The following is a 15925-nucleotide window of genomic DNA, read 5'->3' as shown; positions in this document are numbered from 1 at the left end:
GAGGCTGAGGCGGAGGCCGCGGCGGCGGGGCCGGAGGAGGACGAGGCGACCGAGGGCGGCGGCGCCGAGGAGGTGGAGTGCCCGCTGTGCCTGGTGCGCCTGCCGCCCGAGCGGGCCCCGCGCCTCCTCAGCTGCCCGCACCGCTCGTGCCGGGACTGCCTCCGCCACTACCTGCGCCTGGAGATCAGCGAGAGCCGCGTGCCCATCAGCTGCCCCGAATGCAGCGAGCGGCTCAACCCGCACGACATCCGCCTGCTGCTGGCCGACCCGCCGCTCATGCACAAGTACGAAGAGTTCATGCTGCGCCGGTACCTGGCCTCGGACCCCGACTGCCGCTGGTGTCCCGCCCCTGACTGCGGGTGAGCGCGGGGGCGTGGCCGCGGGGGGCCGTCCCGGGTGCAGCGGGTGTCACCCCGCTTGAGGGAGAGGAGGGATGGTCGTGAGTAACCGAGCCTCGGACCAGCCCCACAACCGGACGGGTGGCACTCGGCACCCAATGGCTGCTTAGGAATTTGAGGTGGTGGCTGAGCGGTAAAAAGTAGAGAACTGTCCATTAAGTCAGGAGACTAGGGTGAGCAGGGGCTTTAGGGTTTTTTTTTTTTTTTGGCCAGGGCTTTTTGTTTTTTCGGGATGGGGGTGTCTCGTAATGATAGTGGCGGGGTATTTGTTAAAGGCGAAAATGAAAGTGCCCTGTTAAAGGGGCAGCGCCTCCGAGGGGTGTGTCCATCTGGCTAGGGGCGCACTTCGTAGCATTGCAGGAGAAGGCGTGTTCTTCCTGACAGCCGCTGCTGAAAGTTGAGCTGTAGATGATGAGAGAAGGCAGCTCACTCCCCGAGCTCTAGAGGCACCCTGGGCACTGCGTGCTGGGCCAAGTTGCTGGCAGGTACCTTGTGATTCTTGACGCGCTGCCTAGGGCAGGGTGAGTGAAAGGCACACGAGACGGTGCCTACCCAGAAGTTGATTCGGTGGGAGAAAATTTGTTTGCCTACCCCCTCGATCTTAAGATCGGCACGACAGTCTTTTTAATGCCCCGAGTGGGCTTACTTTCAACGGACAGTGAGTTGACATGTCTGAAGCGGGAGTACCCCATCTCCCCATCTGAAGCTTTCAGTGGAGGTTCTCCACCCCTTTCTTTAAAAAAACCTACTGGTCCCTATCATTCCAATCTATGAATGGCCAAATGCAGCTAAGAAGGGGCTCTTCCGTGTGCTGGGGAGTCAGACTGCCATTACCTGCTCGGTGACTTTGGGGCAGATTAATTACATTCTGTGTGTCATGTTTTGGGGGCAGAAGATTCTCCTCGCAGAAACGTAATGCTAGTAAAAAGTGTGGGAACCTTTGCTTCAAAGGAGTTAAAAGCTTTTAATTGTAGCCTGTGTGTCAAGGCTGAGTTGAGATTTCCTTGATGCTGCCATTTGTCTCCCTTCAAAAGGAGCTGTTTAGGGTGTCAGAGAGTGCCAGACTTGTTAAGAAGTGCGTGTATTTAACCTCACTGAGATGGAGTTTCGAAATTGCTCAGAGTTACTTGGAAATGTGGTCAAAGGTACCAAGAGGCTTTCACTTTCTGTTCAGTACCAGGAAGGCCTTACAGACTCTTGAAAGGGTGTGCTTGTTTCTGGTGGCCTGGCTGGCCTGGGGAAGTTAATTTACAGAACATTCAGGTTTTGCTGAAACTGTTTGTTTTCTGAACCAAAGGGATATTAATATAGGGAAGCACTGCCTGATTAACTGCAAAATAGTGTACTAGCTCCTTTTGTAGAGGTGAGAGTTCAAGTTTGAACAATAAAATATGACTTTCTTCCCTTATCATCTTTCTGGGAAAAGCTCTGCAATTCGTTTGCTTTTTAAAAGTCAATCTGTATCTTTACCCACATAGGTATAAATGAACAGAAATTAATATGAAAGCTTGGTGACAGATCTAAACAAACTAGTAGTGGTTCTAAAGTTTTTAAAGAATTAGACTGGGTTTTTCTTCATTTAGTAAGAATGGGGTAGGTTCATCCAGAGGATGTTTGTGTGGGCGTGTTGTGGTTTTTTGGGGTTTTTTAAAGCTTATTTTCTATTTTTGAGAGTCTGACAGATTTAGTTTTAATTAGTCAGAATATAACAATCACATGCACACTTTGTGTGTGTGTGTGTGTTTAAAGAATGTAAAGTCTAGGGAAAGAAAGCAAACTAGTATCTGGGTACCCGTGCCAGGCATGTATATTTTGATCTTCTTTGAGGTTGATTTGATACAGTTTTACAAATGGGAAAACTGATATTTAGAGAAATTAAATAATTTGTTCAGGGTAGTTACAGCAAACTGGTAGGCAATAAAACATTCCAGTGTTAAAATAGTAGTTTTACTTCCAAAGCCCAATATTTCTTCAACTCAAGTATTGGCTTATCATCACAATCTGAACTTTGGGGCCGGCCACTGCTTGGGCATGTTCTAGGAACAACAGTGGAAGAGCCAGGGATGCTAGACTCCAGTTTCTCTTCCGAGTCCTGTGTAAATAGTCTTACCTGACTTGTCTTTATTATCTGACAGAGGCCTAATCCTTTCTTAAGACTTAAAAGGCTTAATTAATTATTGTTTATAAAGTGACTTTGAAATATTTGATTGAAGTGGTTAGATACACAATGTCCCTTTAAAATTCAGTTACTTTCCAAATAATTGTCTCAGTTCTCAGTGGACAATTGTTTTAATGTCAGAAGAAAATATCTTCTGTGGTATGTGTGAAGACCAGAGGTCAGAGTGCCACCTCTCCCCGCCTCCCCAGGGCTGAATTTCAAGAATGTGCTGTCACCTCTGGCTTTTTAGAGGATTTCTCTGTGTAGTCCTGGCTGTCCTAGAACTCACTCTGTAGACCAGGCTGGCCTCAAACCCCCAGAGATCCACCTATGTCTTTTCTCCCTAGTGCTAGGGTTAAAGGTGTGACCCTCCATGCCTAGATTCAGCCTCATATTTTGTTTTGTTGATGATCTTGTACTCTAATCCTCATGCCTCTACCTGCTGATTGATGGGGATGCAGTCTTGTGCCATTACACTGATTTTATGCAGTGCTGGGATTGAATCTAGTGCTTTGTGTGTGCCAAGCAAGTGTTCAGCCTGCTGAGCTGTATTCCTAATCCTAGCTACTTAGCCAAGACTGTCTCAAACTTGAGCCTCCTGCCACGGCCTCCCCAGTGCCAGATTACATGTGAGCACTACCATGTGTGGACTTTCTTTCTTTCTTTCTCTCTCTCTCTCTTTCTTTCTTTCTTTCTTTCTTTTTTTTTTTTAAATTAAACTATCCTAGCCGGGCGGTGGTGGCGCACGCCTTTAATCCCAGCACTGGAGGCAGAGGCAGGTGGATCTCTGTGAGTTCGAGGCCAGCCTGGTCTACAAGAGCTAGTTCCAGGACAGAAACCAAAGGCTACGGAGAAACCCTGTCTCGAAAAATCAAAATAAATAAATAAATAAATAAACTATCCTATTCTTTTGGGTCTGGCAAAAATCTTGTGTAAGCATTAGAAAAGAAATCCTAAATCTCATTAATCTCTTCCTATTTCTGACCATGTTTACTGCCCACACATCACCTCTGACAGCCAAATTGGCCAAATCCTCCCATGTATGTATGTGTACACTCTTTAGGCTGAGGAGTCACATAAGTGACCTTATAGAGTTAGGAGTTATGATCGTTTTACCATGGCAAAGTTAATGAGAACACCATAAATTAAGATAGATAGATAGATAGATAGATAGATAGACAGACAGACAGACAGACAGACAGACAGATAGATATTTGTAAGAAAGACAAGAGTTCTGATACTTTTCTCTTACGGCTTTATCAGCAAGAGAACCAATTTCAATGGGAAAACATACACATTATTTGAGATACCAAATACTATAGTAACAAGTTAATATTAAAAATATACTTTTAAGTGAGATAAAATTAGCTTGAAATGCAAGTAGCTTACATTTTTGTAGTTCTTTGTGGTGAGTCGCCAGAGTATTATCTCAATGAAATAGTAATTTCACTTTAACCACATACAGATAGATGGTGGTAAGTGTGCTTTGTAAAGGAGAAACCAGTCCGCGTAAGTTCAGATGTGGGGCTAATGCTGCCTAGTAAGTGTGCAGGTGATCTTTTACACTTGAGTCTCTGCCGAAGTGTGTCCTTTCAGGAACCCACAAGTGATGTAACTGTATTGTCTTCCTCCCAGGTGTTCTATTGTCCATCTTTAAGTTTCAGAATTTCTGAGAGACCGAGGGGTGAGTAGAGTAGGCAACAGAATTTCCTGTCCTACAGGGGCGGGTCCTCAGAATAGAAGTCCTATGACTGTCTTGACCTAAATTCTGTTCCAGGTCCAGGTTCCAGCCTCTCACTGCTGCCTCCATTCCCTGGAGAGTCCTACCTCTCACTGTTCCAGCAGATAGTGTTAGCTATTGACCTTCCCACACTACTGGCCCATCTTATAAACAGGGAGTCTCTGTTCACTTATATATAGTGCATTAATTTATATACAGTACATTTGTGAGAGAGGAACAAGCTCCCTGGCTGAGAGATCTTTCACATTCAGTAAAAGATTTTTCTTTTGTTTATTTGAGTCAGGGTCTGACCATATATCCCTTGCTGGCCTCAGACTTTCAGTAGTCCCTTGCCTCTTGAGTTCTGAAACTACAATTATACACCATCATGCCCAGCCAGGCCTTTTCCTTTCCAAAGCCTTCCTCAATCTTGCCCGCCTCTCTCTCTCTCTCTCTCTCTCTCTCTCTCTCTCTCTCTCTCTCTCTCTCTCTCTCTCTCTCTCTCTTTCTTTCTTTTTCTCTTAAATGCTGGGTACTGAACTCATAGTCTCAGTACTTGCTGGTTAAGCATTTCCACCATCCCCACAGCCCTCCACCTTTTCTCTTTACCTGGCCCCTTACTTGCTGTTGTCTCCATGTGTACTCATCTTCCAGCTCAGTAATACTTCTTTCCCGTCTGCCAAAGTACTCATTCTAGCGTGCTTAAAATGTTCACTGATTACCTGAACTATAGATAGGTTCTGAGTGTAAAAATCGCTTATTTACCTGACATGAGGACACATGCCTGTAATTTTGGCACTCCAAAGGTAAAGAGAGGAGGATTACTTCAAATTTAAAGCCAGCCTTAAAGAAATACATACCTGGCAGACAAAAGTAGATAAAGCATTTAGAACCCGAGTGCTATGAGCAGTATGTGGAGGTATAAAACACAAGACAGCATCCTGAGTTTGGAATCTGGTTCAGTTAGCAGTTCCTGGCTAGCCTAAAACCACATGGCAAGACCTTGTGAAAAATAAAACTTCACCTATTTAATCTTATATCTTTATAGCTTCCCAATGTAATGTAGCCCATGATGACCTCAGACACAAGACTTTCCTGCTTCAGCCTTCCAAGTGCTGGGGTTACATGCACGTGATACTATATCTCCAGCCCCCTCTTTTTTCTTTTTTATTAAAAGAATTTGAGCAAGAAAACTAACCCCTGGATAGATTACCTTCTGAAATAAACTATGATTTTTGGTATAAGAAATAGAGAGTCCAATACAGAGACCTTTACAGTTGTCTGGGTTAGAAATGAGTATGAAATAGGGCAAGAAAAAGGAAATAGTAGGGGTGTGGCTTTTCTAGCCCCTTTTATTTTTATTTATTTTATGTATATGGGTGTCTTACCTGCATGTATATATGTTCTCCAAGTACATATTTGGTGCCTGTGGAGGTCAGAACATAGTGCCAGATTTCCTAGAACTGGAGTAACATTTGGTTGTGAGCCACCATATGAGTGGTGGGAATCAAGCCAGGGTCCTCTGCAAGAGCAACAAGCACTATTAACCACTGAGCCGTCTCTCTAATCCCATGTCTGTCTCCTTTTAAGAACCTCAGGGTCCATTTGTAAATGGATAATCTTGTTACCTTGTAAGACTTGAGGACTGGAAGTACAGACATAATGTAGAAACACATTTTTTTAACCATTGGAGTCTATTGAGGAGTAATATAATTTATATTAATGAAAATTTTTTCCAGGGTTAAAATTAAGATAGTCTGCTACACTGTGATGTTTATGACGATTTAACATAAAAGTTGTGTGAACTTGGAGGAGTGCATTCTGTGCTTGAGGCAGCATATAATTTGTTATTCCCTCTTTAAGCTTCTAATCAACAAACTTGAATGTTTGGTTAAACTGAACAGCAGAGTAAGAAGAAGTAGAGAAGCTCCCTTCAATATAAGTCATACAAGACAAGGAACAACATGGCTAGGGCAAATTGAGTGTCATGAATGAGGTTTTATTCCAACTAGGGAAAATTTTCCTTATTTAGAATTATAAGCTTTACTTTTTTTTCTTTTAAGAAGCTTTACCTTTAAGATGAATTTATATAAAAATGAAGGAGTAAATTATAGTGCATGATACATAAAAAGCCAAGCATACATAGCTAAGATGAAAATGTGGCAGTGATGGCTAGAAGAAGAGCTAGAATGCCCTGGACACAAAAGAGCAACACTATCATGTGCCCACCACAGGTATGCTGTGTGGCGGGAGATTGTGTAGACAATGTAATGTGCTGTTAAAACTGCACTGTGCAGATAGGCTGCCATCTGCCTGGATGGGATTTATCTGTGTAGTCCTTCCTGGCTGCCCTAGAAATCGCTGTGTAGACCAGGCTGACCTTGAACTCAGAGATCTGCCTCCTGAGTGCTAGGATTAAAGGCTTGCCCTACCTGCCTGACTTGAGCTAGCTGTCTAGTTATTAAATGGCTATTTACCAGAAAGAAGAGAGAAAAAGACATCTCTGGGCAGAAAGGAAAGAGCAGGCAGAGGCGGGTCCAGTGCAGTATATGAAATGCTCTCATTCAAGGTTAGACCTGCAGGTGAGAATACTGAGCTGTCCTTGAAGTTAGCAGGCTCCTCTGCCTCCATCAGAGGAGAGAAGCTAAGGTTTGGAGATGTTAAGTTCATCCATGTCATGCAGTGTGAATCAGCATGGAGAAGGTGCCCTAGAACAAGAGTTCCAAGTCCTGTGCTCTGAGTAACTCTGTGTCATAATGACAGACTGCCATAGAGTCATCAGTGTTGGGGTTATTTTACTTCCTTGGAACCAAATTCCATTCCTAAAATTGGCTTCCCGTTTTTGCTGTGCCAGTCTGTGGCCTCTGTATGCAATGCTTTATTGTCATTCCTTGAAAATTTGAGGACTGTCTGCTCACTGCCTGATGAAAAGATGCCAAATCTGCCAAAAAACAAAAAACAAACCAGGGTATGTGAAGTCTGAAACCACAGCAGATACAGGGTTTCTCTGTGTTGCCCTGGCTATCCTGGAACTCACTCTGTAGACCAGGCTAACCTCGAACTCAGAAATCTGCCTTTCTCTGCCGAGTACTGGGATTGGATTAAAAATGTGCACCACCAACATCAACACCAGGCAGCAGATACTTTTATACCCCGGTCTTGTAGACATGGAATAGGCAGAGAACCCTTGCCTAGGTTTGACAGTGAAGGAATGAAAATGAATCAAAAGTACTGTTTAGAATTATGCTAACTTTTTACATTAAGAAAGAAAGAGAAAGAAAGCTTGGGTTTGGAGATATGGCTCACTGGTGAAACATTAGTTTACAAGATGCTGGATTCAATTCCTAGCACTCTTACACACACACAAAAAAATCATCTAATAATCACTTGAGCCTTGTGAAGTAGGAATGGGTTACTAAGTGTTTAAGACCTCCCTATTTGTTGGTACTTTACTTAATTTGTATCTTCCGAACTTGACTTATTACTTTTCAGGGGCCATTTTGATTTAACACAAAATAGCAAGCAAGTCACTTTTTTTTCTAAGGTACATTGTTTAGTAGCTGTTTTTCCTGCTAGCTGAGGTAAATTTGCTCAGAGCTCCTACAGGATATGAATCATTGTATTCACACATTGACCTAGTCTCACTTTGTTCTTTCTGAGAATATTAAGCCTTTTATGTCACGGGAGATAATATTGTCATTTATATCTGCAGTGTAATTCTTAAATCAACCTGAAGATTTAAACTGCTATAATGAACATCTTTGCATAAATTAATGAACAAGAAAACTATAGACTAAATCAGGAAAAACTTGCTAGCACTTAAAGTTGTTTGAGGTCTTTCGATATCAGAGAAAAGTATAAACTACAGGGCTACAAAGTACAGGTGGCAGTAAACATGCAGTCATTGATGTGTTTGTGGATAGGTGAGGTGGTGCAGATCTCAGGTGATTAAAATCTCAGATTGCTCTTTCATAAGACCCCAGTTCAATTCCCAGCACCCACATTAGGTGTCCCAACTCCAGGGGAATCTGACACATCTGACCTCCACAGGCACCTACCTGCCTGCCTTTGTGTGCACATGCCCACACATGTACATGTAACTAGAAATAAAACAAATCCTTTTTTAAAATAAAAAAAAAAAAACTTTCAGCAGGGCAATGGTGACATTCACCTTTAATCCCAGCACTCTGGAGACAGTCAGGCAGATCTCTTGAGTTCGAGACCAGCCTCAAACAGTCTATAGAGCAGATTCCAGTACAGCCAGGACGACAGAGAGAAACCCCGTCTCAAAATGCCAAAAACAGCAACAACACAAAAACCTTTGTTTCTCTAAATTGCTTTTTTAAATTTAACTAGTTAATTTTATATAGTACCTGGGATTGAGCTTACAGCCTTGCACATACTAGGCAAATGTTCTGCTGAGCTACATGCAGCCCTTTAATTTTGTTTTAAGCAAATGTTCACTTGTAAGGGCAATCTAAGCATTTCTTTGACATTATTAAGAATCAATTAGAGGCCAAGTGGTGACTGTAATCCCAGCATTTAGGAGGCAGAGGCAGGTGGATCTCAGTGAGTTCGAGGCCAGCCATATTACACAGAGAAACCCTATCTCAAAAAACAAAGAATTAATTAGAAAGACTAATAGTTTTAAATATATTGGATTATTTATGGGGAAGTAATTCTTAGCAAATAAACAGGAATTATGAGAATGGTTGATGCTAGCACTGAGAAAATAAGTGTGTCTGTCAGCAGAGGAAGGCAGACATGACTGTACTGTCTTAGTAGAGAAGTATTAAATAGTATTAAGTAGTCTTAGTAGTGCTACAATCTTGGAAGCTGTCAAGAAAGAAGACACTAGGGAGTTGGAGAGCTGGCTCAGGGGTTGGTTAGGCGCATAGGTTCTTCTTCCAGAGGACCCAGGTTCAATTTCCAGTTCCCAGATGGCACCCAGGAACTGTCCATAACTCTAGTTCAAGGACATCTGATGCATTCTTCTAGCCTCCATGGATATCAGGCATGTGTGTGGCACACATGCAGACAAAACACCCATACACATAAAAATAAATCTTTTTTAAAATATAGGAAGAGGGAGAAAAAATAATAAAAAAAGAAAAGTAGACATTAGAGAGTACAGAATTAAATTGGAAAAAGAGAATAAAGAACACTAAAAGTGAGGCGCTGAAAGGGTGGCTGAGCAGTTAAGAGCATGTTCTGGTCTTGCACAGGACTCAGGTTCAGTTCCTGCACCTTTGTTAGGTGCCTGGAATTCCAGCTGCAGAGAATCCAGTGCCTCTTCTGTTCTCTGGGTACTGCACTCGTATGCACATATCCACATTCGGACACACAGAATACGTGTAATTAACTGAAAATAAATCATAGGGCTGTAAGATTGGCTTAGTAGTTAAGAAGACTTGTCTTGCAGAGGATCCAGGTTCATTGTATGACCCTCATTGGTGTCATACAGCCGTCTGTAACTTCAGTTTCAGGTGACCCAATGCCCCGTCTCACCTCCTCAGACACCATACACATACTTGGTGCACATTTATAACGTGGTCAAACCTTTTTTTTTTTTTTTTGGTGTTTTGAGACACAGTTTCTCTGTAGCTTTGGAGCCTGTCCTGGCACTAGCTCTTGTAGACCAGGCTGGCCTCGAACTCACAGAGATCCGCCTGCCTCTGCCTCCCGAGTGCTGGGATTAAAGGCTTGTGCCACCACCGTCCAGCAAAAATAAATCTTTTAAAAAAGAAAGAAAATCAAAAATGAGCTTTCGAGAGGTGAAGACAGCTGTAATCTATGGAGAGCTGTTGTTTCAAGCTGTGATCAGGCCAGCCCCACTGTGGATCTTAAATGAAAGCACATACGTTCTTTAGTTTCTGCTGTAGCTCTTTATTTTACAACCGCTTTGTCTTTTCATGTAAACAAATGCGCTCTCTCCAAATATAGCAAACCATTAAAAAGAAATTGTTGTATACCCTGTTATTTGTGATACTGCTTCTGAAGCAGCTTAAACTGACTGAATAAATGCTAGAAATTCAAGCTGAGAATATGCCCTTCTGTTTTCAGGAAGTAACATTTTTTCAAAAGGAGGGTTGGTACAATTAGTTTACTTAAGGGGGGGGCGGTGTCTGTCTGTCTGTCTGTGTGATCTTTGCCTCGTGTATGGTGCACCAAACAGTAGAAGCTCTGATGAACAACACCTGTCTTTGTCAGCGCAGTCTCACCTTACTGCTCTTGCTTCCTTCCCCAGTTATGCTGTCATTGCCTATGGCTGTGCCAGCTGCCCAAAACTAACCTGTGAGAGGGAAGGCTGCCAGACTGAGTTCTGCTACCACTGTAAGCAGATATGGCATCCAAACCAGACCTGCGATATGGCCCGTCAGCAGAGGGCTCAGACTTTACGAGTTCGGACCAAGCACACTTCAGGTCTCAGCTATGGGCAAGAGTCTGGACCAGGTATAAGCTGGCATTTCTTCATTGTCTCCTTATTGGTATCTAGAATGTACGTCCAGAACTAAGAGAGATTGTCTCACTGTGTAGTCATGTGTCCTCGAGATCAGAGAACAGAAAATATTTGGTTCTTCTGAATAGCTGGGACTACAGACACATTCCCGGCTTGGTTACATGTTTAATGATACATCTGCTGTGTTGCTTCTTGTTGGCCATGATAGGTAATCCTAGCTATGTAAAATTGGAATACAACAAAATGGAACTTTCAAGTTGCTGTTTTAGTATTTGTCTCAGCTTGGAGAGCTCTTTGTTTTTTTCCATGAAGGACAGAGAACCATTTAATTAGTGTTGAGCCTGTCCTGCTTGTCATCTAGCTTGAAGTGCGTCACAGCTTTTTGAAGTAGGGCACAGATTTAAGAAAAGAAAATAAACACTGTTTAGGTTAATGATTAACCTGAAAGGGGAACTGTCTCAGTCACCCTCCACTTTGATTATTAAGAGCAATCTTTAAAATGTCAGCATCTTTTAGATGTACTTTGTCTTAACTGATGTCATTTGAGCAGGTTAGTAGGAGACAAATTATGCCATTTGCTTTTTCCTAACACAACACAACCTCTGAAATGGTCACTTTGGCAGGACAGTTTGTAAATGCTTGTGAAAATCACCAGGTGCATGCTATATAGATGTTCATGTGGTTTCTGATTTTTAAATTTGAAAATGTCATGGGAAGGAATTGTAAATGGTTAACAGCAAAAGTTAGTTTCCTAAAGAACTGTTGTCAAAACTTAAAGCTGACCGGGCTGCAGAATTTTTTTGCTAAAATGGCCTGTTTTTAATCTGTCAGCCACTGACTGGTAGAAATTCCATTTACCTTGGAACCACTAGTCTGTCTCCATGCCCTGCTGTGACTGAAGTGCTGTGTAAGATGTCAGTTACAGGAATAGGCAGCCTAACATGAAACCAGACTCATTTTATGAGAATTCCTGAGTCTGGGGAGCAGCCCACTTGGTAGAATGCTCACTTAATGCATGCACTAAGCCCTGAGATGATCTTTAGCACCATAGAGGTCAGTCATGGCGGCACATGCCTGCAATCCCAGCACTGGCCGATAAAGGCAGAGGATTGTAAGTTCAAGATCGTCTTCAGAAATTACATATGAGACCCTGTTCTCAAAACAAACACACACAACAAATGTTCTGGATATTTATAGTCAGCCTTTCGGGAAAGTGTTGTACAATTTGGAATCTGCAGGCACAGTCTCCTGACTGCCTTGTCATCATTTTTAACTTACACTCTTAGTATTGACTAGTAAAGTCAGACTAGATTTAACTGGGGGTGTTTTTTTTCTCCCTGTCTTTCCTTCCTCACCTAGCAGATGACATCAAGCCATGCCCACGATGTAGTGCTTACATTATCAAAATGAATGATGGAAGCTGTAATCACATGACCTGTGCAGTGTGTGGCTGTGAATTCTGCTGGCTCTGCATGAAAGAGATCTCCGACTTGCATTACCTCAGGTAAGGTGGGCCATGTATCTGTCGCTCTTGTCATCCTATTCTCTTGCTCATTTGGGGTAAAGGATACCCAAGAGCCATAGTTGATCCCGTTCACAGAAAAAAGAAGCTGGGAGAAGTCCCTTTAAAGCTCACCTCTGGTGTTTTCTCCAGCAGCCTTGGCTGTCTGTCTTCACTACCTTGCTCTCTTACCTGCTGCATGACTTTTAGGGCTTTCCACAGTCTGGTTAGTCATGCTGTTCAAATAATCTGAGCTTGCTGTTCCCTGTGTCTCTTCCTCCAGGTTTGCTCATGTTATCTTTTTGGCCACAGTTACTTTCTGACCACTTCCGCCTCCTTGCGTCACCCTTTATCTCAGACTGTTCAGTTTCTGATGTTTAGGTTTACTTTTTTATTTTTTAAAGTTATTTCTTTTGTGTGTATGCACTTGTGTGCACCATACTGTAATACATGTAGAGGCCTGAGGACAACTTGTGACTTCTGAAGGTTGAGCTTAAGTCATCAGGCTTGAAAGCAAGAGCCTTTACCCACTGAGCTGTCTTGGCCCTCCTATCTCCCCCCTCCTCTTTTTTTGAGACAGGGTCTCACTGGCCTGTAGCTCTGGCCCAGAACTCACTATGTAGACCAGGACCACACCCACAGAGATCTGCCTGCGTCTGTGTCCTGTTTAAAGGTGTGCACTGCACAAAGGTGTAGCCTTTGTTTGTTTTTTGAAACAGGTTGGCTGATTTTGTCTTGAGCTTGACATAATTCAGCTTCCTCAGTAGACATGTGTCACTAGGCTTGGTTTGCAAAGCTTTTACTTGTCCTTGAAAGCAACTTAAATGCCACGTCATCCACCAGCTTTCCAATTTCTGCTGCGTCCTTCAGTGCCATGCCTTTTTCTCTTTGCCGTTAAGTGTTGATTTACAACACTTTTTGCTGTACATGTTGCTACTTCTTGGTACTTCATATCTAATCTGATTAACTGATCTTTTTATAGTTCTTTCCACATAGTAAGTTTCTAAAGGATTGAGTGACTATTACCCTACATAAGTTAGCATTTAGTAACATCATTGTGTAGCATTCACTGTGAGATGAGACACTTCATTTCCAGTTTGGTGAAAATTAGAAGGCTTATATATAGCAGTCATTGACTAGAGCCACAGGACTGAATAAGACAGGATTTCTACTTTTTACATTGTTAGCCTTATCAAGTAGAGATGGTAGCACAAAGGGAAGGAGGTAGAAATCAGACATAGAAGGGCAAGGGTCAAAGTAGCCGTACTCAGAGTTACAAACTCATAGGAAGGGCATGATGAGTCACTAACTCTTTCCCTAGGAACCTGGTTTGTATCTGTTAGGTATGGTGGGACATGTGCCACTAAACTGCAGTCTGTTCTGAGCTGCAGGACACGGCATGTTGGCTGAGATATCAAGTGCATAAGCTGGACAGGAGCTCAAGTGGTGCCAGTCAGGGTAATTTCCCGTGTTGTAAGGAAAATGTAGATACGTGCAGGGAGGACACAGCAGAGAACTAAGAAAAGGAACTTCAATTTTGGAGGTCTTCCTTTACCAAAAACCCCCAAAAAGTCCGGAACCCCTTGTCCTTTGCTCCTTTTTATCTAGTAGATCTGTTTTCTATTGCCTCCTGTCACTTAATCAGTCACTCTTATTGAAAAGATGGGTGTTGTTCTTATCAAGCTCTCTGATGACAGTAGCTGTGTCTGTGGTGCTGACATTAACCTCAGCTTGTTTCCCCTGTAGTCCCTCTGGTTGTACATTCTGGGGCAAGAAGCCATGGAGCCGGAAGAAGAAGATTCTTTGGCAATTGGGCACATTGATCGGTGCTCCAGTAGGGATCTCACTCATTGCTGGCATTGCAATTCCTGCCATGGTGATTGGCATTCCTGTTTACGTTGGGAGGAAGGTAAGACATGCCTTTCTAGGCCTGCTACAGCTTTGACTTTGTTGGCAACAATTTGAAAGGAAAGGAAAGGAGCTTATATTTCAGGGCTGCGTGAAAACCAGCTGGTTTGTAGATAAAAATAACTTTAATTTCTTAAATGGATTTTTATAAACCCCCATGAGATCTGAAAGTTCTTATTAACATCCTAGGCCTGGTTTGTTTCAGTGACTTGAGGTGAAATGCTTAGCTTCATTTCCCTGAACTGCTTTGTCTTTTCATGGATTAACTCCTGCATTCGTTTATATTTTCCAGGTCTGGGTTAGGTTGAAATTTGAGAAAGATTCCTCTTTGGGTGGAGGGTATGTTTTAATATAACTTGCAAATGAACATTTGTCCTTTTTTTCCCTGGTGAAATACTGATGTCCTGACCTGCTGACCTGGATTTTCTTTTTATTCTTAGATTCATAGCAGATATGAGGGAAGGAAAACCTCCAAACACAAGAGGAATTTGGCCATCACAGGAGGAGTGACCTTGTCAGTCATTGCATCCCCAGTGATTGCTGCTGTTAGCGTTGGTAAGCTAGTGGGGCCTACAGCTCCCTGTTAGCTTACTGTAGCACGTCAGCCAGCTAGCCAGGTGCTTTATTGTGGAGATACTTTTTGTGTGTTCATGTGTGTGGTGTCAGGGCAGGGGCACTTGTGTGAATGTGGGAGTGTTGGTGGAAGCCAGAGACCAACCTCAGGTGCCATTCTCAAGAGCCGTCTACCTAGTTTTTGATACAGGGCAGGGTCTTTACAGGCTAGGAGCTTGTCAAATTGGTTGTCTAGCAAGACCCAGGAAACCACCTGTGCCTGCCTCTCCAGCACCAGATTGTAATTGTACACCACCACTTTTGTCTTTTTACATGGGTTGAACTCGTGTCTTCATGCTGGCAAATAAGCACTTTACCAACTGAGGCGTCTCCCCGACCTGGAAATTAAATCTTAATAGACACTGTTACTGTGGTGACTTTTCACTACACTGCATTATCATTATTATTCTAGGGCCTGGAACTCAGCACACAGAAGAAGGGTGCGTTAAACAAAAATTAAACACCACATTTTTAATTTTCATCCTTTTCTTCTACTTGTTTGTAATAGGACTCACAAAACCACTTTTATTTTCTGTTAATGTCTCATAATATTTTGAAGGTATGAAAGTTTTAGAAAAATGTTAATCTGCTCTGGTGGTACATCCCTGCCGTCCTGACACTCAGGTGGTGAAAGATGAGGATCAGGAGTTCAAAGCCACCCTCAGCTACACAGCATGTTCAAGACCAAACTAAGCTACACGAGCCCTGTCTCAGAAAAACAAAAACAAAATTTAAAAAAAAATCTTTTGTAGCCAGCATTTCATGAGTTTCATCATTTGTCAGTAGTGGTTCTGAGTGTCTCACATGTGACTCTATTCAGCCTTCATTAAGAACCACAAAGACAGCCTAACTAAAGATATAAATACAGCCTATACAGTGGAGCCAAGGTTGAGTGCCTGCGACGTGAATGCAGACAGTCTTTTTGTTTGCTTTGGTTTTCTTAAGATTTATTTGTTTTTATGTTCATTAGTGTTTTGTATGTATGTCTGTAGCTGGGTAGTACTGCAAGCCTTTAATCCCAGCGCTAGGGAGACAGAAGCAAGTGGCTCTTTTTTTTGTTTGTTCTTGTTTTTGTTTTTGTTTTTGTTTTTGTTTTTCGAGACAGGGTTTCTCTGTGGTTTTTGGAGCCTGTCCTGGAACTAGCTCTGTAGACCAGGCTGGTCTCGAA

At 42.7% G+C, this 15925-nt stretch overlaps 1 protein-coding gene across 1 annotated transcript in view; it reads left to right on the top strand.

The window, feature by feature from the left end:
• The window catches only part of Rnf19b (ring finger protein 19B), a 26819-nt gene that overhangs the window by 1377 nt on the left and 9517 nt on the right, over positions 1 to 15925 (top strand). The window contains exons 3-7 of the mRNA XM_005353405.3: positions 4 to 359; positions 10524 to 10729; positions 12096 to 12240; positions 13984 to 14146; positions 14586 to 14700. Coding sequence (XP_005353462.2) covers positions 4 to 359; positions 10524 to 10729; positions 12096 to 12240; positions 13984 to 14146; positions 14586 to 14700 — 985 coding nt within the window. The remainder of the gene's footprint in view (positions 1 to 3; positions 360 to 10523; positions 10730 to 12095; positions 12241 to 13983; positions 14147 to 14585; positions 14701 to 15925) is intronic.

Source organism: Microtus ochrogaster, chromosome 10, assembly GCF_000317375.1.
Source record: "Microtus ochrogaster isolate Prairie Vole_2 chromosome 10, MicOch1.0, whole genome shotgun sequence".
Taxonomy (NCBI): Eukaryota; Metazoa; Chordata; class Mammalia; order Rodentia; family Cricetidae; genus Microtus; species Microtus ochrogaster.
Note: the sequence above shows the minus strand (reverse complement) of the source record. Positions and strands in the feature narration are given on the sequence as shown.